The sequence below is a fragment of the Oncorhynchus clarkii genome, chromosome 7 (genome assembly GCF_045791955.1).
Source record: "Oncorhynchus clarkii lewisi isolate Uvic-CL-2024 chromosome 7, UVic_Ocla_1.0, whole genome shotgun sequence".
NCBI lineage: Eukaryota > Metazoa > Chordata > Actinopteri > Salmoniformes > Salmonidae > Oncorhynchus > Oncorhynchus clarkii.
In genome coordinates this window covers 82,138,261-82,165,687 of record NC_092153.1, presented here as the reverse complement: position 1 = coordinate 82,165,687, position 27,427 = coordinate 82,138,261, and the positions used below count along the sequence as shown (strand labels likewise).

Here is a 27,427-nt window from a genome sequence, read left to right as displayed (position 1 = left end):
GTATATGGGGACTGAGGGGGGTATATGGGGACTGAGGGGGAATATGGGGCCTGAGGGGGGAATATGGGGCCTGAGGGGGCTATATGAGGCCTGAGGGGGATATATGGGGACTGAGGGGGGTATATGGGGACTGAGGGGGAATATGGGGCCTGAGGGGGATATATGGGGACTGATGGGGGAATATTTATATATAAATCTGATTTATAAACTATATGTATATTAACAGTCTCAACAGCTTCTAAACTCTTAAACACACAGAGGGCATCTTAAAGGAACCAATTAAACACACAGAGGGCATCTTAAAGGAACCAATTAAACACACAGAGGGCATCTTAAAGGAACCATTTAAACACACAGAGGGCATCTTAAAGGAACCAATTAAACACACAGAGGGCATCTTAAAGGAACCATTTAAACACACAGAGGGCATCTTAAAGGAACCATTTAAACACACAGAGGGCATCTTAAAGGAACCAATTAAACACACAGAGGGCATCTTAAAGGAACCAATTAAACACAGAGAGGGCATCTCAAAGGCAGCAATTGCTATCTATATGATGCCCCTTAATGTTTCAGTCATTATTTCAACCTCCTCCTATTTTGATTACAGGTTCAGTAAAAAGTGTACTACAGGTAGCCTATTGGTTAGAGCGTTCGTCAAGTAACTGAAAGTTTGCTAGATCGAATCCCCGAGCTGACAAGGTAAAAATCTGTCGTTCTCCCCCCTGAACAAGGCAGTTAACCCCACTGTTCCCCAGTAGGCCGTCATTGTAAAATAAGAGTTTGTTCTTAACTGAGTTAAATAAAATAAAAATCTCATTATGTCCAGACACTCACTCACACTTTAGTTACTCACATTTCATTTTAATATTTTTTTCCATAAGTAGTCAATGGCTGCTCCCTTTCCCTACATGGTCCTATGGACCCTGGTCAAAACTTGTGTACTATATAGGGAATCGGGCCCCATTCCATTTTGGATGTGGTCATTCTCTTCGGTAGGCTATGGCAGTGGGCATGATCTATTGGGAAACAATATATGTGACACCTCATGATGTAACACGCACGTGTGTGTCCATGTGTGTGTGTGTGCGCGCTCTGTATGTGTGTGTGTGTGTGTGTGTGTGTGTGCGCTCTGTGTGTGTGTGTGTGTGTGTGTGTGTGCGCTCTGTGTGTGTGTGTGTGTGTGTGTGAGATTCAGAACATCTCTAGACTGTTGGTGAAAGTAAATCCAGGGTCTAGAGTTGTATTACCTGCTCTGTCAGCAGGGGGTATCTCATCCTAACCAAAACAAACATTTAATCCCCTCTTAGTAATCAAATCTCTGACAGGTTAGTGGGGGTGGGATCAGTAGTCATACTATGAGACACTTCATGAATACTACCCATAATCGTCAGTAAATGAGCTGAGATTTGATTTACTTTTGTCGCCATCTAGTGGTTGAAATCATTAAGCTAACGCAAGGTGGCGGTAGTCAGCAAACAGCAGGTCTGCGACATGTTACGTTCCGTCCGTCAATGTAGAAGAAGAATATGACGCATGCGCATGTCACCTCGGACGTGATATTTGAAAGTTGTTGATATTTTCCGAGTTGGATGATCAACCTTTGAAAACATCAGGTAGGTTTTCTGCAACACTTGTACGAATTAATTTTTAACTGTTTGATATGATTACCAGTTTTTTCGTACTGCAGCTTCTATCCACAACCTTCAGTGTTTGCGAGCTAGCCAGCTAACGTTAGCTAGCGACCTAACGGTACTGCCCCAGTATCCAAATATATTTATAGGTTACCCTTCTTGTCTGTGCAGTAGGCAAATTACAGTCTTACCTATGGATCTCGGGTCTATGAAATTGGTTATCAGCCTAATCAATGACACCTACAGAAAACAACTGTGAAGAGTTGTCACTTAGCTAGTAACATTACTGCCACGTTATGATTCAAGTATGGACCCAAGATCCACAGGGAAGGCTGTACGTTATGATGTAAGTATGGACCCAAGATCCACAGGGAAGGCTGTACGTTACGATGTAAGTATGGACCCAAGATCCACAGGGAAGGCTGTACATTATGATGTAAGTATGGACCCAAGATCCACAGGGAAGGCTGTACATTATGATGTAAGTATGGACCCAAGATCCACAGGGAAGGCTGTACATTACGATGTAAGTATGGACCCAAGAACCATAGGTAAGGCTGTACATTATGATGTAAGTATGGACCCAAGAACCATAGGTAAGGCTGTACATTATGATGTAAGTATGGACCCAAGAACCATAGGTAAGGCTGTACATTATGATGTAAGTATGGACCCAAGAACCATAGGTAAGGCTGTACATTATGATGTAAGTATGGACCCAAGATCCACAGGGAAGGCTGTACATTATGATGTAAGTATGGACCCAAGATCCACAGGGAAGGCTGTACGTTAGGATGTAAGTATGGACCCAAGATCCACAGGGAAGGCTGTACATTATGATGTAAGTATGGACCCAAGATCCACAGGGAAGGCTGTACATTATGATGTAAGTATGGACCCAAGATCCACAGGGAAGGCTGTACATTACGATGTAAGTATGGACCCAAGAACCATAGGTAAGGCTGTACATTATGATGTAAGTATGGACCCACTACAATTCTGAAGTTTAATACATCAACAATCAACAAAACTGATTTAAAAAAACAATTTTTTTTTGTGTAAAATGATTGTCTTTTGTTTAATTTATATAACAGCCTTGTTCCAACCTTGTTTACCATTATCTAGACCAAATATGGCACGATTACACTATCCATTTGAATCACTTTCAATGGGGGACCTGAAGGCAAAATGCAAATTCCACTATTGTGTCTTATCTTTATTGTGGCTAGCTTCACACAGGTACTTGTCTCTTCTCTAACGCACAGGACCCGGCTTCCCAATAGCGATATAATTGAGGTTTTACGAGTGTTTTTAAATATGCATCTTTCCTTACAAGGGCATTTCCCAAAACCTCCATGGAGAGCGAACGTCGTTGAAGTATGTGTCGATACTGACAGGATGGAAAGAACGACAATGCTTTCTCCATTCAGATGTTACCTTGGCATTAGAATTGTTCCACTATATACTGAGGACGGATCAGCTCCTCGAGAGATACAGTATTATCACCTATGACTGCAAATATTGAGGCGGAGTATTGTAATGCTTATCCTATAATGCACTAAATTACGATTCTAGCACATCAACATTTGCACACGTGTTTCACATCATTAATGCAGACATATTTTTAAAAACTGTTCGCTTGTTTGTAACAATTGCAAAGTCATTGGCAACTTTTTTTGTAGTCAACTTCGTCAGAGAGGAAGAAGCGAAGCGAGAGGTTTCACTCTCACGGCTCGCCAAAATCTGTCCAAAATAAGCACAATGTGTTTCTATGTGCATGGAGTCGAGGAATCAATTATTTTGGAGTCAGAGAAGGAAATTCAAACTTTGTGGAAGAATTCAGGTTCAGTAGTGGTAGTACAAGTTCAGTAGTGATTGGACAGGTACAGTAATGTAGTACAGGTTCAGTAGTGACAGGACAGGTTCAGTAGTGGTAGTACAGGTTCAGTAGTGACAGGACAGGTTCAGTAGTGGTAGTACAGGTTCAGTAGTGATTGGACAGGTACAGTAATGTAGTACAGGTTCAGTAGTGACAGGACAGGTTCAGTAGTGGTAGTACAGGTTCAGTAGTGACAGGACAGGTTCAGTAGTGGTAGTACAGGTTCAGTAGTGATTGGACAGGTACAGTAATGTAGTACAGGTTCAGTAGTGACAGGACAGGTTCAGTACTGATAGGACAGGTACAGTAATGTAGGACAGGTTCAGTAGTGGTAGGACAGGTTCGGTAGTGATAGGACGGGTTCAGTAGTGATAGGACAGGTTCAGTAGTGATAGGACAGGTACAGTAATGTAGGACAGGTTCAGTAGTGGTAGGACAGGTTCAGTAGTGGTAGGACAGGTACAGTAGTGATAGGACAGGTACAGTAGTGGTAGGACAGGTTCAGTAGTGGTAGGACAGGTTCAGTAGTGGTAGGACAGGTTCAGTAGTGATAGGACAGGCTCAGTAATGTAGGACAGGTTCAGTAGTGGTAGGACAGGTTCAGTAGTGGTAGGACAGGTTCAGTAATGTAGTACAGGTTCAGTAGTGGTAGGACAGGTTCAGTAGTGGTAGGACAGGTTCAGTAGTGGTAGGACAGGTTCAGCAGTGCAGTTGCATTGTGAATTCAGATGAAATGTTATCAATTTTTCTTATCATTAAAAAATAAATAAATGGCTGTTTAAATGTTAAGAAAACATTTGAATTTGTCACATCCCTAGTCAGATGAAGTTTGGTCTGAATGGGATGTTTGGTACTATATTGACTAAATATGATCTGAATTCTATAAATTAAAATGGCCAATTTGGATCAGTGAGCTTAATTTCCACAAAATATAGTTTCAGAAATACCAATCTCATTTGTTTCTAACTACAGAAACAATTTCAGAAGAATCTAAACAATATCTTGCTGAAATGACATAGAACAAATGTGTTTTTATTTTTTCACGTACACATCTAATTTTCAATAGTTTCTTATCTCAATGACATATGCCCACCTGTAAAACCATGTTAGGTCATTGACCCACCCATTAGAATTGCCATTAGAATTGCACAGATTTTTTTTTTTACATGACTATTTCCAGTTACGGGTGTTTTTTTTCTCAATAGATCACTGTCCTGATGAGCTACAGGTCTACAGACAGGTGTTGTGGGGTATTTTAAATATGTATCCTTTTACAGCTGTGGTTATTTATTCAGAATCAAATGTTCTCTAACTCTACATCCAGACGGCTTTGAACTCTAATAGTGAAAAATGTTTACAATATTGCACTTTGTTTGTATATACCTTCCACTAGGTGGCGCTCTTCCCGTGTGGATATATATTTTAACTGTTTTATTTAACATTTATTAAACTAGGCAATATTCCCAATATCAAAACTGAAAAATGTTTACAGCAGTGTTACCGTTTCTGAAATAGAGATGATAAGTTAGCTAGCTACTTCATCGTTTGCAGGCAGTTCTCTCCACGTAGCAATGTTTACTGTAGCTTCCTTATTCAAACAAGTCGAGCACTTGCTATTATTTATCCGAACTTCATCCGTATTATTGAAACTGCAGTTCATTTGTATTTTATTTGTTATTCTGTAGGCTCCTTCAACCATGTCGTCCAGATTAGGAGGTAGGTCCTCTCCCATCTCCCCTGTCCTGTTCCTGACGGTAGACGGTGAACCCATGCGATTCTTCCTACGCCCCGGTCCCACCAAGGTTCGACTGCAGCCCGTCATCAAGGCTGGTGGAGGCCTGGTGTGCAGGGCCCAGGAGCCTGGGGCTTTCCTACTGATTGACCCAGAGGAGATGGGGTCCGTTGCGGGTTCGGCAGCCCACTGGTACGTGTCCACCCAGTACATCCGGGACTGCATGGAGAAGAACCAGCAGCTGGAGGTGGAGGATTACCGCTTCAAGCCTGACAACGTAAAGGTAACTTGATACAGAGAAGGGTTCTCCCCAGGATTTATTTAACCAGGTGGGGGGGTGGGTGTGTGTGTGTGCTCCAAAACTATTGGGACAGTGACACATTTTGTGTTGTTTTGGCTCTGTACTCCAGTACTTTCGATGATAAAATTACTGAGGTTAAAGTGCTGACTTATTTGATAGTATTTCCATCCATAGTCATAGTCCCCCCCCCCCCGCCATTTTAAGGGACCAAAAATATGAGGACAAATTCACTTATATGTCTATTTAAGTAGTTAAAAGTTTAGTATTTAGTCCCATATTCCTAGCACACAATGGTTACATCAAGCTGGTGACTCTACAAACTTGTTGGATGCATTTGCTGTTTGTTTTTAAGTTGTGTTTGAAAAGAAATTCATTTTTAAATAGTGTATTGTGGCATTTTGGAGTCACACACACAAAAAAATAATAGAATAGGTTTCCAAACACTAATACATTAACGTGGATGTTACCATAGTTACGGATAGTCCAGAATGGATCGACGACAATGATGAGTGACACAGTTACACCAAGGACATGCTAACATCTCACCATTACAATAACAATGAACTCTCTCCCTATGTACAGGCGAACGTCCAGACCAGGTCAGCGAAACAGAGCGTAGGTAGCATCGGACGAATGGGCTACACTCCGGAGGAGGATAAGGCCATTATGACGTACATCTGTGAGCACAAGCGTGAGTCGCATGGGAACAAGGTATGGCAGGAGATGGCGAAGAATGGTCTGACCTGTCACAGCTGGCAGTCGATGAAGGACCGTTACCTTAAACAGCTCGTTAAAAGACAACCTGAGCCTCGGGACGGCAGGGGAAGGAACAAAACTGTCGCTACTGCTGCTTCGGAGGAGAAAGGAGGGAACTCGTTTGAGAAAGAGAGAGAGAAAGACATCCCACCTCTGACTTCCTCACTTCAGAAAAACTCTCGACAGCCTGATATTATTATGCCGTTGGCCCAAGAGTCAGACTCCTCAAAGACTTCCTCTGAATCCAAACTCCCTCGGGCATCATCATCATCATCATCAGACACTGGTCTCCAACTCCCACAGAAGTCCCCTCAGAAAGACCAGGCTCAGTGCTGTCCTGAAGGACCGGGAACAGAGGAATCAACTGTGGAACCAGAGAGAGATCCCTCGACCCAGCTAGAGTCACCAGCAGACCCTGCCCAGTCTGACACTACAACACCCCAGCTGGTCCCTTCTAAGAGACTCCACCAGCCTTCTCCTCCTGGGGGCAAACACACACATCCCCAGACTGACACTACAACACCCCAGCTGGTCCCTTCTAAGAGACTCCACCAGCCCTCTCCTCCTGGGGGCAAACACACACATCCCCAGACTGAGGAGGCAGCAGCCACCCCCTCACTTAAAAGAGCCAGGTTAAATAGTGGAGCAGTGGTGGTGGTCTTAGAGAAAAGGGATTCAGCTGTTACGTCAGGTAGGGTTAGGGTTGAACAACTGATAGAACTACCCCTCTGTCTGTCTGTCTGTCTGTCTGTCTGTCTGTCTGTCTCTGTCTGTCTGTCTGTCTCTCTCTCTCTGTTTCTCTCACTTTCTCTCTGTCTTTGTCTCTCACGTTCTCTCTGTCTCTCTCTCTGTCTTTGTCTCTCACTTTCTCTGCCTTTGTATCTCTCTGTCTCTCTCTCTGTTTCTCTCTCTGTCTCTCTCTCTCTCTCTCTTTCTCTCTCTCTCTCTCTCTCTCTCTCTCTCTCTCTCTCTCTCTCTCTCTCTCTGTCTCTCTCTGTCTCTCTCTCTCTCTGTCTCTCTCTGTCTCTCTCTCTCTCTCTCTCTCTCTCTGTTAGTTATAAAATGTATTTTGTTCTTACTTCAGGAGAGAAGGCAACAAGCTCCAACACGACAGAGGGGCAGCTGGGAAAGAAAAAGGCCAACAAGCGAAAACTGGGCATCCTCGAGAGTGCAGTGAGAGAATTCGAGGGGTCAGATGAGGTATGATAATCTGTGACACCTAGGCTAGTTATTACACATGTAGGACCTAGAGTCAGGAAGAACCCTGTCGTCCAATCTCTGATGTTTAGGACCAAGAGTCAGGAAGAACCCTGGAGTCCAAACTCCTCTGTTTAGGACCAAGAGTCAGGAAGAACCCTGGAGTCCAAACTCCTCTGTTTAGGACCAAGAGTCAGGAAGAACCCTGGAGTCCAAACTCCTCTGTTTAGGACCAAGAGTCAGGAAGAACCCTGGAGTCCAAACTCCTCTGTTTAGGACCAAGAGTCAGGAAGAACCCTGGAGTCCAAACTCCTCTGTTTAGGACCAAGAGTCAGGAAGAACCCTGGAGTCCAAACTCCTCTGTTTAGGACCAAGAGTCAGGAAGAACCCTGGAGTCCAAACTCCTCTGTTTAGGACCAAGAGTCAGGAAGAACCCTGGACAGATTGGGAAAACCTCCTGTCCTCACTCATACTGAATACAAAAGATGACTGTATTTATTGTTTAGCCTATTGAACATGGACCTGTATTAGAATGTCAGTGGTTGTATTCATTAGTGCACAATGTAGCAAAAGGTTTTGCAACAGAAAATGAAAACAAACGTTACTGTCGGTTTTGGTTCCTTGTACTGACAGTTGTTTCCTTTTCCTAGTCAGGGGATGAGGATGACGATGATACTCCAGACCTGGCTGAGATTGCTGGCCCTGTACCAGTCCCAGGCCGGGAGACTCAGACACCAGTAGCTGCCCCTCAGACAGAGAATAGCTCTGCTCAGATACAGCCCCAGCCTGCTGCCCAAGAGAAGAGCTCAGAGACCCAGCCTGAGGGCCAACTACCTGAGGCCAGAGGTCCCGCAATGAGTGGGTCGGCCCCAAATGCACCAACGGTCCCAAATGCACCTGCAACGAGTATCCATGTCCCGAAAGACCCTGCTATCCCGTCCACTTCGACAGTTCCTCACCTGTTCCTGTTTGAGCGTGACTCCCAACAGGTAAGAAGGGGCAGACTCCATTGACATTTTTCAATAACTTTCTTTAGCTTCAGTGATGCTGTTTTTATGACACATTGTGTTTTTGGGTTCTTTTCCCTTTTACTGTTTCTTGTTTGCTTTTACTTCTTATTATTTTTAGTGTAAAATGTACTGTAAAATGTACTGTAAAATGTACTGTAAAATTTGTTTTGATACAATTTGAGGCGGAGGAAGAGGAGCCTTCCCAGACCTTCACCCAACTCCAGCTCCAGGAGGCCAAGCGGCTGGTCCTCAGCCTGATGAGGGAATCCAAACTGGGGCTGGTCGCTGTCACCAAGGCGCTCCTGAAAAACAGTGGAGATGTCTCCGCTGCCCTGAGAGACCCACTGATGATGCCTAACGTAGGTAGGTAGCCCAGTGACTAAGGAGGTGGCGGTAAAGTTGCCCGGTTTGAGTCCCAGACTGGTGAATGGGGGGGGGAGGGGGGGGGGGGGAAATGAAGGTGATTTGATCTGAAGGGCTGCTGGGTTCAAATCCCCCCCCCAAATACATTGAGCAAGGCATGTAACCCATAACATGCGCTCTATCCAGGGTCGCTTCACTGCTGTTTGACCCTGTGCTTCTCTTAACTGTGTATACTATGTAGGTATGGAGGGGGGGGGTGTGTTAATGAACAGAAGACGCATATTGTTCACTGTAACATATGGACACTAAAGTCATATTGTATTATTGTAGGGAACGGGGTTCAGCAGGGCCCTCGATGGGAACGTCATGACGATCGCCTGCTGCTGTCAGCTGATCCTTCGGAACTCCAGAACAAGTTTGGGGAAGAGGGAGTGGCCAAGAGGATGGCTTTCCTCTATGCAGAGTGACACTGGAGGGGTTCAATAGTATGCAACGTTGTGCGACCTTTAGTTCTGAACAACACGTTTCCACCCCCCCCCCCCCCCCCCCCCCCCAAAAAAATGATACCCACCATTCTTCAACATTCTTTGAGGTATGATTGCTCCTGTTTGGTCGGTGTGGCCTGATCAATATGGGTCCGAGATTACCATTTTAAATCGCAAAATTTCATGCAGCCAGCACACCATAAACAATCGTACCTCTGGGCTAACAATAATTACAATGTTGTTTCCTACTGAACGCGTTCCTGTGTTGTATTAACCAAATGGATAAAAACAGGAAGGACTACCTTAACCCTTGATCATGACTGGCAGTTCTATTCTATTATAAAATAAGAGTCCTGGGACGAAGGCGCATTCTGTACGGGAGAGTTTTGTCAAAGAGTTCCGACGCTCGGTCTGAACATTTAACGAGCATCGTTTTGCGGTACGGTTTTGGAAGCATAAGGACTTTATCTTTCATTTCAGCAAGAAGGCTAAATTCATACACACCTTTTATAGGGTTCACACAGGGCCGTATCTCCATTTAAGCTCTAGTTTAGGGAAAACATACAGAGGACAGAGTGGACTACCTGTGCTAATTAGTTATCAGCGTCTCCGAACATCTGTGTGTAAATGGAAGATGACAAACGGTGTTGTCACTGAAAAATACTGTCGGCTGCAACTGTGTTGAAACCGGTTAAAACGGAGTACAGTGTTTATTTTGTGTATTTTTGCATTTGATAAATTATTTTGATGTGATATTATAAAGTAGAGAACTTTTATTTTTCTGTAACCGTACCTCAAATTGAGAATCGATTCATGTTTAGTTGGGAGTATTTGGCCATTTTCCAGAGTCACTTCGTCTTTAAATAGAACGCGTAACGTCATTGGACTATAAAGGAATAACATTGGGCTCCTTTAGTCTATTGTAGGGCTAGGACTACCTGAACTTGTCCAACAAGTCTAATAGTTATCAAAGTGTTATACAATTTTAAATCGTTTTCTTTCTTGTCTCTGACATGAAATGTTTTTTTTTATTTTATTGATTGATTGTGGATGCTAATATAACCGTACAGTTTGTGCTTCATGAAATGCCTTTGATCTTCATTCTGTTCCATTACATTGCACACTAATCATCGGAGGAAGGCATCTTCTGGAACGAGGGAGTTTTGTTAAGTGCCCCCCGACACTCGGTCTGAACATTTAACACGCATCACTTATGGTACTGTTTTTGGAAGCGTAAGGACCTTATCTTAAAAAAATAATTAAAAAAAGTTGAATTGATACACACTGTTTTAGGGTTAGGGTTCCCACAGTGCCATATTTCCATGTTACAGAGCTTGTTTACGGAAGACAGAGTGGACTACCTGTGCTAATTAGATAGCTTCACCTCCTGTGTGTAAACGATGGACGCCACAAACGTGTTGTCACTATAACATATGGCCCGGATGCAACTGTGTTAACCGTGTAAGTGTGTATTTTGAAATTGTGAAATTATTTTTGGACGTGATATGAAAGTAGAGGGATTTATGTTTCTAGAACCGTACCGCAATTGAGAATCGATTCACGTTTAGATGGAGTGTTTGGTCTGTTTTGGCTTCCAGGGCCACTTCACCTTTAACAGAACATGTCCTAGGTCCTTGGACTAAGGAGTAACATTGGGCTCATTATAGTCAGTCCATTATTGGGCTATGAAATGCCATGTCCCATGTAAGATGGCACATTTTTAACTTGTAATATTTTAACTTTTGTAATGTGTCTGTTTGGAATTCAAAATGTGCTATTTTCTTTTGCAATAGTAAACATGCTACATATGTGAAATATACTGTATGCATATGATGATTTGTGACAATCTGCCAATGTAATAAAATAACTGATGTAATTCGCTTCATAAGTAATCTTAACTTGCTTGATTTCTGTAGCCAATTTAGTGATAATATGCATTTTGAGTGAATTAGTGGGAGATGGGTCATATTAGTTTTGGGTATATGGGTTGCCGAATAGTACCAGTATTTTAAGAATATTTAGTAGCTTGTGCAAAATATATGACACATGGCAACAATACTACCTACCATACACAACACATCACACCACCGTGTCATTTTTTGACCACTTTCTACTACCCCGACGGAGTATATATCTCATCAGCCCATTCGCGTTCTGCAATGAGATCTATTTTGGACCATCTGGTACTCCGTGACTTGGAATCGCTTGACAATAATAGGATTGTTAAAACCTTTTAAAAGGGGGGGGGAGTGATCGTCTGGGTGCATAACCGCACATTTTTGTCCAAACAAGCATAATTGATATTTAAATTTACGTTTTTTTTTTTTTTTTTTGAGGTGTTATGAGTTCTTGAAAGGGAACCGGGTAAGTGTTCAAACCAGCCAGTTTACTTAGCAGCTAACGCGAGCAAGCCAATGATGGCTGTCACTGCCCGTGTAACCAAGGGTTGATCGTGTACTGCAAATGCCTGCAAATTTAACCGAGAACAAGATCGTGAAATAATCATAGGCTAAAGTACTTTATCAGTTCCGTAGTCAGTCACTCCATTTTAAGTGTTTGGGTATTCACATAGCTACTGTAGTTCGTTTATTTGATTGAGATGTGAGTGTTATTTGTTGTTGTGCACAACCGCACAATCCTTAGCAACTAGCTAGCAAGCTAACGTTGTTTTGCAACCCTGGATACAACACCTGGCTAACTTAGCAACTAGGTACAATAACTTTAATGTGTGGGTAGTCAATGTGTAATCTATTTGCACTAGGGTCGTGATTTGGTTAGCTTAGCTATAAAAGTCATGTTTAGTTTAGCTACCTGTTCACGTTGCACCAGGCAGTTACTTAGCTTGGCTCATTGGCTAGCTAACGTTAGCAAGCTAGCTAGTTAGCAACAGTAGCCTCTCCTCAGGCTGAAATGTGCTTGCCTTGCGAGTTAGCAAGCTAACGTTAATGAACGTTACTGGTATTGTCTTGTACAGTGTGTCTGCCTACGCCCTATTCTGCTCTTACACACCTGCTGTGTACGTACGCGTTGTATACACTCCAATACACAATTGTATTGCATTGTAGTACAGGTTAACAGGAAACGTTACTGCTCTCAATTCCACATACGTAGCTACCGAGTTAATATAACAAAATTGTCAACTCCATTCCATGCAAAGCTATAGCATTGGTAATACGATGTTAACTAACTTAGGGTAGAGCAAATGTTTAGTCAGTGTCACCCAACCCAGGCGTAGTTCCCAGCAGCTCCTCTTTATGAGAGCATTATTTATGCATGCAGTATGTACGAACCAAATGCCACCCTATTCCCTATAACAGTGCACTCCCTTTTGCCCATAGGCCCGACGTCCGTAGTGCAATATAAAGGGAATAGGGTGCCGTTTGAGACGCACAATGTATGCTTTTCTCAGTATGCGGACAAGGTGGTTCATTATGAGTGTGGTGGTCTTTTCCTAGCCTTGCATGGGTCAACGTCGGCAGGTAAACCCATCTCCTGACCAACCCACTGAGGCAGAATGAGTTCTAAGGGGGGAGGAAGCACAGCTCTGACCCGACGAAACTACAGACTGGCCTCCGACACAGACAAGCCCAAAGTCACAGGTGAGGAGATGGGGGAGCAGGAATGAGTGGCGAGAGGACAAGGGAGGGAGAGATGGATGGGCAAAAGTCAAGTCAGGTGAGGACAGGCGGCGCAGGAATGTGAGGAGGAGAGGACAGGTTTGGGAGGGAGGGAGGGATGGAAGGACAAAAGTCAAGTCAGGTGAGGACAGGCGGCGCAGGAATGTGAGGAGGAGAGGACAGGTTGGAGGGAGGGAGGGATGGAAGGACCAAAGTCAAGTCAGGTGAGGAGTGGAACAGATGGAGGAAAAATGAGGTTTTTAAACGAGAGGAGGGGAGGGAGGGATTGGTGGATAGATAGACAGTGAAAGGACAGACAGTAGCCTGGTCCCAGATCTGTTTTTGTTGTCATGCCAACTCCTATGGTCATTGTTTTCAGGCGAATATGACCATTGGAGTTGACAAGACAGCTGATCAGATACTGTTCTGGAACCAGCCTAGTAGACCTCCATCTTGTTCTCACATTCTTTCCCCATTGGACTTGGTCTCTGTCTTTCTCAGGTATTGTTAGAACACTGAGTGGCTCTATAATACATCAACATATTCTGTCTTGTTTATTGTGGTCGGCACCATTTTCAACAGGTCAAATTCCTGGTACATTTACTTGGAGGATAAAGGTTATTCTGTCCTCTCTCTCTGTCTCTCTCTCTGTCTCTCTCTCTGTCTCTCTCTCTGTCTCTCTCTCTGTCTCTCTCTCTCTGTCTCTCTCTCTCTGTCTCTCTCTCTGTCTCTTTCTCTCTGTCTCTCTCTGTCTCTGTCTCTGTCTCTGTCTCTGTCTCTGTCTCTGTCTCTCTCTGTCTCTCTCTGTCTCTCTCTGTCTCTCTCTGTCTCTCTGTCTCTGTCTCTGTCTCTCTGTCTCTGTCTCTGTCTCTGTCTCTGTCTCTCTCTGTCTCTGTCTCTGTCTCTCTCTGTCTCTGTCTCTCTCTGTCTCTGTCTCTCTCTCTCTGTCTCTGTCTCTCTGTCTCTGTCTCTGTCTCTCTGTCTCTGTCCCTGTCTCTCTCTGTCTCTCTCTCTCTCTCTCTCTCTCTCAGGTCTTGTGAATGAGAAATTACTGAGTGACTACCTACACCATGTATTTCCTGCCTCTCACCTTCCACGCCCCCCACTGGCTTCCCTCAGGTATCTGTCTGACTCGTGTCTACAACTCTTTGGTTCAACCAATGTCTACTCTCTGAGGGGAGGTTTCCCCGGACACAGATCAAGCCTAGTCTTGGACTAAAAAGCGATTTAAATGGAGATTCCCACTTGAGCATGCTTTTTTAGTCTAGGATTAGGCTTAATCTGTTTCTGGGAAACTGGCCCTTGTAGTGTGTTTACGCTTTTGGTTGTGATGCTTGTGCCATAGAAATAAAATCTATGGTGTCTATGATTCTATTTCTCTCTCTCTGTGTGTATGTGTGTGTGTGTAAGGAAATACGCTACATCAACAGATGCTATTCAGTGTTTATTTCTCTATGACCTTAGATTTCAGTGATCCTGCAATGTCTCTTAATAACAAGCCATATTACCACACCATGTGGCATGGTGCCCTTCCTGGCTGCAATCTCAGTCTGTGTCTCAAATGACACTCGGCCTATTCCCTAGGTAGTGCACTCCTTTAGACCAGGACCCTATTCCCTAGGTAGTGCACTCCTTTAGACCAGGACCCTATTCCCTAGGTAGTGCACTTCTTTAGACCAGGACCCTATTCCCTAGGTAGTGCACTCCTTTTGACCAGGACCCTATTCCCTAGGTAGTGCACTCCTTTTGACCGTGGGCTCTGGGGCCATATCTCAGCGTAGGAGTGCTGTTCTAGGATCAGGTACCCCCTCTCCTGTCCGTGTGATATAATTAGTTGTGATCTACAGGGGTTTTTTTCTGCATGAAAAAGGGGTTGTGGTGGTGGACGTGGCAATGAACACTTTCAGCCGGTCAGCGCGGCTGAACTAGAGAATTTAAGGCCCTTATTTTGGTGGCATAAAATAAATGTTTGCATTTTTATGCCAGTTTTCTGAAATGTTAGACATTTGTCAGTGGAGGAAAATTTTAATTTTCTTTAATTCTATGCATTTTGCCATGGCCTTTGCTCAAACATAATAACAAAATCAATACTGCTAAATTGATTGTTTTTGGAGTTTTCAATTCTCCCTGACTGTGTAACTTCTATTTTGGTAATTGCTAGTTCTCAAAGTTTATATTATAAAAAAAAACACAGGTCGATTTAATTTCTGTAAATGTTTGTATTTTTTTTACCTCCCCAATTCCGTGGTTTCCAATGGGTAGTTAGTCTTGTCTCGTCGCTGCAACTCCCGTACGGACTCGGGAGAGACGATGGTCGAGTGTCGTGCGTCCTCCGAAACAACCCAACCAAGCTGCACTGCTTCTTTGATACAATACTCACTTAAACCCGGAAGCCAGTCACACCAATGTGTCGGAGGAAACACCGGGCAACCGTTTCAGCGTGTACTGCGCCCGGCCCGCCACAGGAGTACACTAGAGCGCGATGGGACAAGGACATCCATGCCTGCCAAACCCTCCCCTAACCCGGACGACGCTGGGCCAATTGTGTGCCTCCCCCATGGGTCTCCCGGTCGCGGCCGGCTGCGACAGAGCCTGGACTCGGACCCAGAATCTCTAGTGGCACAGCTAGCACAGCGATGCAGTGTCTTAGACCACTGCGCCACTCGGGAGGCCCACCTAGGTCAAATTCTCCATACTTTTTTTTTAGTTGTTTAAGTTTACACACTGAAGTGTTTTTTTTCCATCCTGAAAATGTATAATACAATGATCATTATTATTATTTTAACTGTTCGGATAAAGGCGACCCGATTTAAAAACGCTTATGCGGCCCGCCTAAGGATTTCAATGGTAGAACAAAAAAATCCCTGCTCTAACAGGCAAAACTGATCTTAAATCAGCACTACTACTTAGAGACACTTGATACTTCTGGCCCCAGGTCACTGCGTAGGGATTAGAGTGACATTTGTGATGTGCCTCCAGTCCTTTTCCAGTTTGCTGTCAAAGCAGCCTAGTGGTGCTATGGGTTAGGATGAAGCAACAGGTCTAGATGTTGAAAGTAACGTTGGTGTGTGTGTGTGACATCATAGAGGCGTGGAGCAACTGATCCACGTCTCCACCGAACTTCAAATAGTATTCGTTTTCTTTTCAAGTCTTTAAAAAAAAAAATGTTATAACCTTTCTGAATTGAGTTTAACCCTGGCGCAATGGAGCTAATGGAAATGGTCCCAAGAGTGCGAACCTCGGCTACCTCGTTCCATCAGGCTATCAAGCGAAAGCAAACGCTCCCAAGTAAAAAAATAAAATAAAAAATTGGGGGGGAAAACGGATACAGTTTGAACCCATGTGTCCCCATTCCTCACTAGTCCAGGGGGCTCAGTGTCGGGTTCCCCCCCCCCCCCCCTCTCCACGCCGCAGCTCTATAGATAGGGTATGAAGACAGACCAGGAGGAAAGATGAACTGCCTCTAACACTACTTGTTGATGAGGATACGTTGGGATGGCTTTTTTGGATCTTGTTCTCTGGATCTCCTTTTGCCAAGTGTCCCTCGTAATTCCTGCATAGATAAAGGTTAAATAAGATAATGTCACGAATTCAATAAGAGAAAAGTTGTGAAATGGACAGCTCAATACAAAGTGAAGGGAGGGCCAGAACATAATGTTTTGGAACGATTTGGTGAAGTGGTAAAATAGATAGATGTGTGATTATTGTGAAGGTGCAAGATGGGGAATTCCCTTTTATTGTTGTAATTTTACCTTTATTCAACTAGGCAAGTCAGTTAAGAACAAGTTCTTATTTTTTTGGGGGTTAACTGCCTTGTTCAGGGACCAGAACAACAGATTTGTACCTTGTCAGCTCGGGGGTTTGAACTTGCAACCTTCCGGTTGACTTGCCATATTTGAACTCTGACCTACTGTTCAGATGGGTTAATTGGAATAGTAAACCTTCTGAAGTATTGACACTGACTGTAGGTCTATGACCTCTCACATAGTCTAATATAATATGAATTCCTGCAGAATTAAGTATTTATTGATGTAAAATGAGTCCGGAGTGGAGAAATGATTTCTTTCAGCATTTTGAGAGAATGAATGTGCGGTAAGGGGCCGTCTTTTAAAGGTGTTATCTTTATCAGTATCATTAAAGCTGATAGTATTTCAACCACAGTTAGGGACCGTCTGTAAAGGTGTTATCTTTATCAGTATCATTAAAGCTGATAGTATTTCAACCACAGTTAGGGACCGTCTGTAAAGGTGTTATCTTTATCAGCATCATAAAAGCTGACTTGTTTTTCAACCATATAAAATATGCATCCAAGCCCAAACTGAAATCTTTTCAGAAACACGTTGTCGTTTTCACTGCTTTAAATTTCCTTAACTGGTCAAACTAATGTCATTTGGAAATTTAGCACAGAAAATCATTCCTGTTTTATTAATTATTGTATTTCTAAACGTCTTCTGCACGAGAGAAGCAGAGATGACAGAGAACATTACCGACGTCAACTAGAATGACGCACTCATCGATTTAACGACATTATTCTGGTGACCAAGAAGTTTGTCTTCTAAGGCAGTAGAGACCGTAGAGAAGCTGCACATTTCTATTTATAGAGAAGTTGACAAACACAGCCTAACAAAATGTCTGAAATTATAATCAGAAACATAAGTTTATCTACATTAGGATTTTAAAAAGAAAGATCGCTGACGTTTTCTATCGGCCTATTTGGGGGTTAGTGCCGGCTGCAGGCGTCAGATTTTCACTTTATTACATAAACCATATATTCGTGCTCTTGCTTATTGGTTATTAGCAATTGAGGGCGGGTGATGGTGACCAAACAGCTGACCGGCGAATCACTAGTCACCAGCATGACTGTGTGCTTACTAAGTTTATAGTGTTTTAAATTAGGTGGGACAACTTTTTTTTTTCTTCACAGATTACTTGATAATTAACATGTGAAAATATTACCATCAAAACCTTGACTAGTTGAATCAGGTGTGCCAGTTCAGGGCTACGATAACACTGAAACATCTGGGGGGGGGGGGGGGGGGTCTCTGTGTTAGTTTCACGAACACTTTTACAGAACGACCTACAGTAAGTACTTGGACCCCCAAAAATATTGTCAACGAAACGTGTCAGAAATGCACTTTTGAAAGGATCTAAGCTGTCTTCCGGAACCTTCCTTTACAAATAAAATAAGTACATTCAACCACAAACCGATAAAACGACTATAACCCACTATCAGGCCAAGTAGGGGGTGAATGTTATCTGATGGTTGTTTTTCCATCCTTAGGAAACCTCTGGGCTTCCAGGACCTGGGTGCTCATCTGGAGAGGCTGCTAACTGAGGGAGAGCCCACTGAGGACACCAGAGGTGTGTACACACACACACACACACACACACACACTATTCTACTGAGGACACCAGAGGTGTACACACACACACTATTCTACTGAGGACACCAGGCTCATATGTTCATAAAGCTATCAGTTTGTGTTTATGGTGTAAAGACTATTGTCCTCTCCACCCTAGCTGGTGGCATTTATTTATGAAGTAATTGGTTATTGGATTGCAATTAACCCCCCCCCCCCCCCCCCCCCAAAAAAAAAATGAACACATATGGAATCATGTAGGAACCAAAACAAGTGTTAAACAAATCCAAATATATTTTAGAATTTCCAAAGTAGCCACCATTTGCCTTAATGACAGCTTAATGCATTCTCTCAACCAGCTTCACTTGGAATGCTTTTCCAACAGTCTTGAAGGAGTTCCCACATATTCTGAGCACTTGTTGGCTGCTTGTCCTTCACTCTGCAGTCCAACTCATCCCAAATCATCTCAATTGGGTTGAGGTCAGGTGATTGTGGAGGCCAGGTCATCTAATGCAGCACTCCATCACTCACCTTTTTGGTAAAATAGCCCTTACACAGCCTGGAGGTGTGTTGGGTCATTGTCCTGTTGAAAAACAAATGATCGTCCCACTAAGCACAAACCAGATGGGATGGCGAATGACTGCAGAATGATGTGATATCCATGCTGGTTAAGTGTGCCTTGCATTCTAAAAAAAATCACAGTGTCACCAGCAACGCACCATCACACCTCCTCCTCCATGCTTCACGGAGGGAACCATAGATGCGGAGATAATCTGTTCACCTACTCTGTGTCTCACAAAGACACAGCGGTTGGAACCAAAAATCTCACATTTAGACTCCTCAGACCAAACGACAGCTCGTGTTTCTTGGCCCCATCAAGTCTCTTCTTCTTATTGATATCTTTTAGTAGTGGTTTCTTTGCAGCCATTTGACCATGAAGGGCCTGATTCACGCAGTCTCCTCTGCACTGTTGATGTTGAGATGTGTCGTCTGTTACTTGATCTCTGTGAGGTGCTATCTGTGGTGCTGTTAATTGCCAATTTTCCAGGTGACTACCTCATGAAGCTGGTTGAGAGAATGTCAAATGTGCAAAGCTGTCATCCATGCAAAGGGTGGCTACTTTGAATAATCTAAAATATATTTTGATTTGTTAAAATATTTGAGTTATTTCATAGATTTGGTGTCTTCACTATTATTCTACAATGTAGAAAATAGTAAAAAAAGAATAACCCTTAAATGAGTAGATGTGTCAGAACTTTTGACTGGTGCTGTACATGGCCCTCACCAAACTGATACTAGAGCCTGTCCTCGTCCTCCAGATCAGCCAGTGGATGGTTGTCTAGGTCCTCTGACCGTGGTCCTGGATCACACCAGTGGCTTCGAGGGCCTCCTGTTTGTGGATGATGATCTGCTGGGGGTGAGAAACATAGCATTGGGGTTGGGCTCAGTGGGTAGAGCGTGGCGCTTGCAACGCCAGGGTTATGGGTTCCTGAAATCCCACAGGGGGGACCGTTATGAAAATGTATGCTCTCAAAATGTAAGTTGCTCTGGATAAGAGTGTCTGCTAAATGATAAAATGGTTGGATTTACTAGAATTTTAGAATACGTTTACTAGAATTTTGGAATACGTTTACTAGAATTTTGGAATACGTTTACTAGAATTTTAGAATACGTTTACTAGAATTTTAGAATACGTTTACTAGAATTTTAGAATACATTCTAAGAATCAACTCGAAGTGATCTAGAATCATTTTTATGTTGTACCTAAAAAATCTGTTTCAGTTTTTTTTTTCCCCCTCCATATGTTGTCACAGATTGGTCATTGTTTTTTCTTCTTCTTTCCAGGTCATAGGTCATAGCAATTTCAGTTCCATTAGAGCTACTACCTGTGTATACAGAGGTAAATGCTTCAGAATCGAGACAATTCCACACTATCATATTTTCACTGAATGTACAGATCTTAATATTTTTTTGAAAAATCAGACAAATTTCATGTTGGTACAGAAGCATGTCTAACGTTGACTACTGTACCATGGATTCCAGGGAAATGGGCGTACGAGGTGCTGATCTCGTCACAGGGCCTGATGCAGATAGGATGGTGCACTCTGAACTGCAGGTTCAACCAGGAGGTAAGATCATTCTTATAACCAGAAACGTATGCTGAGGCACTGATAGGGTGGTGCACTGTGACAACCTGGAGGTACAGTAGGGGCACTGTGACAACCTGTGACAATTCCATTCTCTGGCAACAGGTTTGGTGGACATTCCTGCAGTCAGCCAATTGCACGCTTCTAATTGCGACATCGGTGGCGTTGTCTGACAAAACTGCACATTTTATCGTGGCCTCTTATTGTCCCCAGCACAAGGCGCACCTGTGTAATGATCATGCTTCAAAGGAGAAATGCTCACTAACAGGGATGTAAACAAATGTTTGCACAAACTGAGCAAAATCAGCTTTTTGTGCATATTGAACATTTCTGGGATCTATTTCAGGTCATGAAACATGGGACCAACACTTTTTGATATGTTGTGTCCAGCATATGTTTTGTCTTCCATCGGGAGGGTGTGTATAGCACAGGAGGCTGGTGGTACCTTAGCTGGTTGAGGAGGGAATGGAATCAAACACGTTGTTCCATGAGTTTGATGCCATTCCATTCCCTCTGTTCCAGCCGTTCTTATGAGCCGTCCTCCGCTCATAGCAGCCTCCGCTGGTGTACAGTGGTACTGCAATGTGTGTGTTTTCTCTCTTTTATCAGGAAGGTGTGGGTGACACTCCAGACTCGTACGCTTACGATGGAAACCGAGTCAGGAAGTGGAACGTAACGACCACTAACTATGGCAAGGTGAGAAGATCACAATGGTTCATCAAGCTCAACGTTTTTATTATGGGGTCGTGTGCTAGCTAATGTAGCAAATGTAATGTCCTGACGTGTTTCTTGTTTTGTAGTCATGGGCAGCTGGAGACATAGTGAGCTGTTTGATAGACCTTGACGAGGGAACCATCACATTCTGTCTGTAAGTTATCACTGTTTTCTAATCACATTATTGTGATGTTTAATTTTTTTTGAAAATGTTTACATTTTTTACCTGCTCGTTTACCGCACTCATGTTTTGATATATTGTAATGTTCATTTCTTTTGTATAATGGATATTAAAGTAGCTTTTATTCTCTTCAATTCCCTCTCTCAGGAATGGCCAGTCACTGGGCACAGCGTTCAGTAACATTAAGATGGGTCCGGGTGTGGCCTATTTCCCTGCTATCAGTCTGTCCTTTAAAGAGTCCGTGGCGTTCAACTTCGGCAGTCGCCCTCTCAGATACCCTGTAGAGGGCTACCTGCCCCTCCAGAACCCTCCAACTGCAGACCTGCTCAGGGCTCACAAACTGCTAGGTTATATCAAGACAGTCCTGTCTACCACCTTAGACACACAGGTAACATTGAAGGGGGTTATCTTGGATTCAAACATCAACAAAGCGGTCAATTCGCTATTTTATTGTTCAACAGCTGAGGGATGGTGTAACCTCACGGGCTCAATTCTGCTTCATCGTGCAGGGTATTCACCAAATGCGATAGTATGAGTACTATGTAAGTGAATACTGTTTTAAAATGGTAATTTATTAATATATCTTACGATACATTTGTGTCTAAATATGTTTCAGAAGTCCCCGGTTAGAGGATTACCTGCTTATTTTCCTTACTCAGGGAATCCAATAAACCATTTACATTTGGAAGTTTCCAGAATTGTTTGGCCATCATATGTCGACCTTTCTCTCCCCTTTGTCCGTTCCCAACAGGAGGAGAAGGTGCTGGAGAAAGACAGTGCCTGCTGGAGCCTACATGGAGAACCCACCACCCTAGTGACTCTGGCACACATCTTTAACTACTTTGCGCCACTTATGGTGAGTGAAGAGTCGTTGAACTTGTCTACTTTTCAATCAACTTTATAAAGCCCTTCTTAGATCAGCTGATATCTCAAAGTACTGTACAGAAACCCAGCCTAAAAACCCTAAACAGCAAGCAATGCAGGTGTAGAAGCACGGTGGCTAGGAAAACCTCCCTAGAAAGGCCAAAACCTAGGAAGAAACCTAGAGAGGAACCAGGCTATGAAGGGTGGCCAGTCCTCTTCTGGCTGTGCCGGGTGGAGATTATAACAAAACATGGCCAAGATGTTCAAATGTTCATAGATGACCAACAGGGTCAAATAATAATAATCACAGTGGCTGTCGAGGGTGCAACAGGTCAGCATCTCAGGAGTAAATGTCAGTTGGCTTTTCATAGCCGATCATTCAGAGTATCTCTATCGCTCCTGCTGTCTCTAGAGTTGAAAACAGCAGGTCTGGGACAATGTAGCACCTCCGGGTCAGGGTTCCATAGCCGCAGGCAGAACAGTGGAGCAGCAGCACGACCAGGTGGACTGGGGACAGCAAGGAGTCATCAGGCTAGGGGGGAGGGTGAGACTTAAATTCACACAGGACACCAGATAAGACAGGAGAAATACTCCAGATATAACAGACTGACCCTAGCCCCTCAACACAAACTATTGCAGCATAAATACTGGAGGCTGAGACGGGAGGGGTCGGGAGACACTGTGGCCCCTGTCCGACAATACCCCGGACAGGGTCAAACAAACTTTGCCAAAGCACAGCCTCCACACCACTATTCAACCACCAACTTACTATCCTGAGACAAGGCCGAGTATAACCCATGAAGATCTCCCCCACGTCACGAACTCAAGGGGGTGCGCCAAACCGGACAGGAAGATCATGTCAGTGACTCAACTCACTCAAGTGACGCACTCCTCCTAGTGACGGCATGGAAGAGCACCAGTAAGCAAGGGCGGTTCGTTGCTCCAGTGCCTTTCCATTCACCTTCATATTCCTGGGCCAGACTACACTCAATGCTCAATGCTTTGTAGGTTAGCAGTAAAACCTTGAAATCAGCCCTTGCCTTAACAGAAAGCCAGTGTAGGGAGGCTAGCACTGGAGTAATATGATCACATTTTTTGGTTCTAGTCAAGATTCTAGTAGCCGTGTTTAGCACTAACTGAAGTGTATTTAGTGCTTTATCCGGGTAGCCGGAAAGTAAACCATTGCAGTAGTATAACCTAGAAGTAACAAAAGCATGGATTACTTTTTCAGCTTCATTTTTGGACAGAAAGTTTAAGGTAATTGCAGTGTTACGTAGATGGAACAAAAGTTGTCTTAGGAACAGTCTTGATATGTTTGTCAAAAGACAGATCAGTGTCCAGAGTAACGCCGGGGTCTTTCAGTTTTATTTGAGACGACTGTACAACCATCAAGATTAATTGTCAGATTCAACAGAAGATCTCTTTGTTTCTTGGGACCTAGAACAAGCATCTCTGTTTTGTTCGAGTTTAAAAGTAAAACATTTGCCGCCATCCATTTCCTTATGTCTGAAACACAGGCTTCCAGGGAGGGCAATTTTGGGGCTTCACCATGTTTCATCGAAATGTACAGCTGTGTGTCGTCCACATAGCAGTGAAAGTTAACATTATGTTTCCCGAATGACATCACCAAGAGTTCAAATATATTGTGAAAACAATAGTGGTCCTAAAACGAAGCCTTGAGGAACACCGGAATTTACAGAAGACAAAACATCCACAGACAAACTGATATCTTTCCGACATAAGATCTAAACCAGGCCAGAACTTGTCCGTGTAGACCATTTTGGGTTTCCAGTCTCTCCAAAAACAACGTGGTCACCGATGGCATCAAAAGCAGCACTAAGGTCTAGGAACACGAGGACAGATGCAGAGCATTGGTCTGACGCCATTAAAAGGTAATTTTCCACCTTCAAAAGTGCAGTCTCAGTGCTTTGATGGGGTCTAAAACCAGACTGAAGCATTTCGTTACATGTTTTGTCTTCAGGAAGGCAGTCAGTTGCTGTGCAACAGCTTTTTCAAAAAATGTTGAGAGGAATGGAATTTTTGATATAGACCGATAGTTTTTAAAATATTTTCTTGGACAAGGTTTGGCTTTTTCAAGAGAGGCTTTATTACTGCCACTTTTAATGAGTTTGGTACACATCTGGCGCCTTTTATTATATTCAACATAGGAATGCCAAGCACAGGAAGCAGTTCTTTCAGTAGTTTAGTTGGAATAGGGTCCAGTATGCAGCTTGACGGTTTAGAGACTGATGAAAATAATCAATGTGTCAAGAGATATAGTATTCAAATTCTTGAGTGTCTCCCTTGATCCAAGGTCCTGGCAGAGTTGTGCAGACTCAGGACAACTGAGCTTTGGAGAAATACGCTGATTTAAAGAGGAGTCCGTAATTTGCTTTCTAATGATGATGATATTTTCGTCAAAAGTTCCATTTCCTGACTCGGTTTCCATCTGCTGAAGTGAAAGCCATCCTCTCTTGGGGAATGCTGCTTTTTTAGTTAGCTTTGCAACACTATCAAAAATACATTTTGGATTTTTCTTATTCTCCTCAATTAAGTTAGAAAAATATGATATGTGTCATATCGGAGGGCCTGTTGTCCGGACCTCTGGCAGTCTCTATGGGGGTGCCACAGGGTTCAATCCTTGGGCTGACTCTCTTCTCTGTTTATATCAATGTCATCGCTCTTGATGCTGGTGAGTCTCTGATCCACCTCTACGTAGATGACACCATTCTGTATACTTCTGGCCCTTCTGTGGACACTGTGTTAACAACCATCCAGACGAGCTTCAATCCCATACAACTCTCCTTCCGTGGCCTCCAACTGCTCTTGAATGCAAGTTAAACTAAATGCATGCTCTTCAACCAATTGCTGCCCGCACCTGCCCGCCCGTCCAGCATCACTACTCTGGACGGTTCTGACTTAGAATATGTGGACAACTACAAATATCTAGGTGTCTGGTTAGACTGTAAACTCTCCTCCCAGACTCACATTAAGCATCTCCGATCCAAAATGAAATCTAGAATCGGCTTCCTATTTCGCAATCAAACATCCTTCTTTCATGCTGCCAAACATACCCTCGTAAAACTGACTATCCTACCGATCCTTGACTTCGGCGATGTCATTTACAAACTAGCCTCCAACACTCTACTCTGCAAACTGGATGCAGTCTATCGCAGTGCCATCCGTTTTGTCACCAAAGACCCATATACAGTGCCTTGCGAAAGTATTCGGCCCCCTTGAACTTTGCGACCTTTTGCCACATTTCAGGCTTCAAACATAAAGATATAAAATTGCATTTTTTTGTGAAGAATCAACAACAAGTGGGACACAATCATGAAGTGGAACGACATTTATTGGATATTTCAAACTTTTTTAACAAATCAAAAACTGAAAAATTGGGCGTGCAAAATTATTCAGCCCCTTTACTTTCAGTGCAGCAAACTCTCTCCAGAAGTTCAGTGAGGATCTCTGAATGATCCAATGTTGACCTAAATGACTAATGATGATAAATACAATCCACCTGTGTGTAATCAAGTCTCCGTATAAATGCACCTGCACTGTGATAGTCTCAGAGGTCCGTTAAAAGCGCAGAGAGCATCATGAAGAACAAGGAACACACCAGGCAGGTCCGAGATACTGTTGTGAAGAAGTTTAAAGCCGGATTTGGATACAAAAAGATTTCCCAAGCTTTAAACATCCCAAGGAGCACTGTGCAAGCGATAATATTGAAATGGAAGGAGTATCAGCCCACTGCAAATCTACCAAGACCTGGCCGTCCCTCTAAACTTTCAGCTCATACAAGGAGAAGACTGATCAGAGATGCAGCCAAGAGGCCCATGATCACTCTGGATGAACTGCAGAGATCTACAGCTGAGGTGGGAGACTCTGTCCATAGGACAACAATCAGTCGTATATTGCACAAATCTGGCCTTTATGGAAGAGTGGCAAGAAGAAAGCCATTTCTTAAAGATATCCATAAAAAGTGTTGTTTAAAGTTTTCCACAAGCCACCTGGGAGACACACCAAACATGTGGAAGAAGGTGCTCTGGTCAGATGAAACCAAAATTGAACTTTTTGGCAACAATGCAAAACGTTATGCTTGGCGTAAAAGCAACACAGCCCATCACCCTGAACACACCATCCCCACTGTCAAACATGGTGGTGGCAGCATCATGGTTAGGGCCTGCTTTTCTTCAGCAGGGACAGGGAAGATGGTTAAAATTGATGGGAAGATGGATGGAGCCAAATACAGGACCATTCTGGAAGAAAACCTGATGGAGTCTGCAAAAGACCTGAGACTGGGATGGAGATTTGTCTTCCAACAAGACAATGATCCAAAACATAAAGCAAAATCTACAATGGAATGGTTCAAAAATAAACATATCCAGGTGTTAGAATGGCCAAGTCAAAGTCCAGACCTGAATCCAATCGAGAATCTGTGGAAAGAACTGAAAACTGCTGTTCACAAATGCTCTCCATCCATCCAACCTCACTGAGCTCGAGCTGTTTTGCAAGGAGGAATGGGAAATAATTTCCGTCTCTCGATGTGCAAAACTGATAGAGACATACCCCAAGCGACCTACAGCTGTAATCGCAGCAAAAGGTGGCGCTACAAAGTATTAACTTAAGGGGGCTGAATAATTTTGCACGCCCAATTTTTCAGTTTTTGATTTGTTAAAAAAGTTTGAAATATCCAATAAATGTCGTTCCACTTCATGATTGTGTCCCACTTGTTGTTGATTCTTCACAAAAAAATACAGTTTTATATCTTTATGTTTGAAGCCTGAAATGTGGCAAAAGGTCGCAAAGTTCAAGGGGGCCGAATACTTTCGCAAGGCACTGTACTACCCACCACTGCGACCTGTATGCTCTTGTTGGGTAAAGCCCCGCCTTATCTCAGCTCACTGGTCACCATAGCAGCACCCACCCGTAGCACGCACTCCAGCAGGTGTATCTCACTGGTCATCCCCAAAGCTAATTCTTCTTTAGGCCGCCTTTCCTTCCAGTTCTCTGCTGCCAATGATTGGAACGACCTGCAAAAATCACTGAAGCTGGAGACTCATATCTCACTAACTTAACTTTAAGCACCAGCTGTCAGAGCAGCTCACAGATCACTGCACCTGTACATAGCCCATCTGTAAATAGCCCATCCAACTACCTCATCCCCACACTGTTATTTATTTGATT

General features: G+C 43.4%; 2 protein-coding genes across 3 annotated transcripts in view; both read left to right on the top strand.

The window, feature by feature from the left end:
* The first annotated feature begins 1,526 nt into the window (after nt 1-1,526).
* Nucleotides 1,527-11,249, top strand: LOC139413908 (telomeric repeat binding factor 2, interacting protein). Its single transcript, XM_071161756.1, has 7 exons — nt 1,527-1,616; nt 5,199-5,528; nt 6,129-6,993; nt 7,387-7,502; nt 8,150-8,488; nt 8,692-8,872; nt 9,203-11,249. Exons 2-7 carry the CDS (start codon nt 5,211-5,213, stop codon nt 9,337-9,339), a joined length of 1,956 nt encoding a protein of 651 aa, XP_071017857.1. The 5' UTR covers nt 1,527-1,616; nt 5,199-5,210; the 3' UTR covers nt 9,340-11,249.
* A 286-nt stretch (nt 11,250-11,535) lies between these two features.
* LOC139413907 (ring finger protein 123) overlaps nt 11,536-27,427 on the top strand; it is a 257,740-nt gene continuing 241,848 nt past the window's right edge. The window contains exons 1-11 of one of the 2 annotated variants that reach the window (XM_071161754.1): nt 11,536-11,721; nt 12,813-12,956; nt 14,006-14,093; nt 18,256-18,335; nt 19,654-19,751; nt 20,180-20,234; nt 20,378-20,463; nt 21,091-21,177; nt 21,282-21,349; nt 21,524-21,764; nt 22,128-22,232. In XM_071161754.1, coding sequence (XP_071017855.1) covers nt 12,872-12,956; nt 14,006-14,093; nt 18,256-18,335; nt 19,654-19,751; nt 20,180-20,234; nt 20,378-20,463; nt 21,091-21,177; nt 21,282-21,349; nt 21,524-21,764; nt 22,128-22,232 — 993 coding nt within the window. In that variant the 5' untranslated portion in view covers nt 11,536-11,721; nt 12,813-12,871. Of the gene's footprint in view, nt 11,722-11,852; nt 12,068-12,812; nt 12,957-14,005; nt 14,094-18,255; nt 18,336-19,653; nt 19,752-20,179; nt 20,235-20,377; nt 20,464-21,090; nt 21,178-21,281; nt 21,350-21,523; nt 21,765-22,127; nt 22,233-27,427 lie in introns of those variants that run through there. The other variant, XM_071161755.1, reaches the window with a different exon arrangement.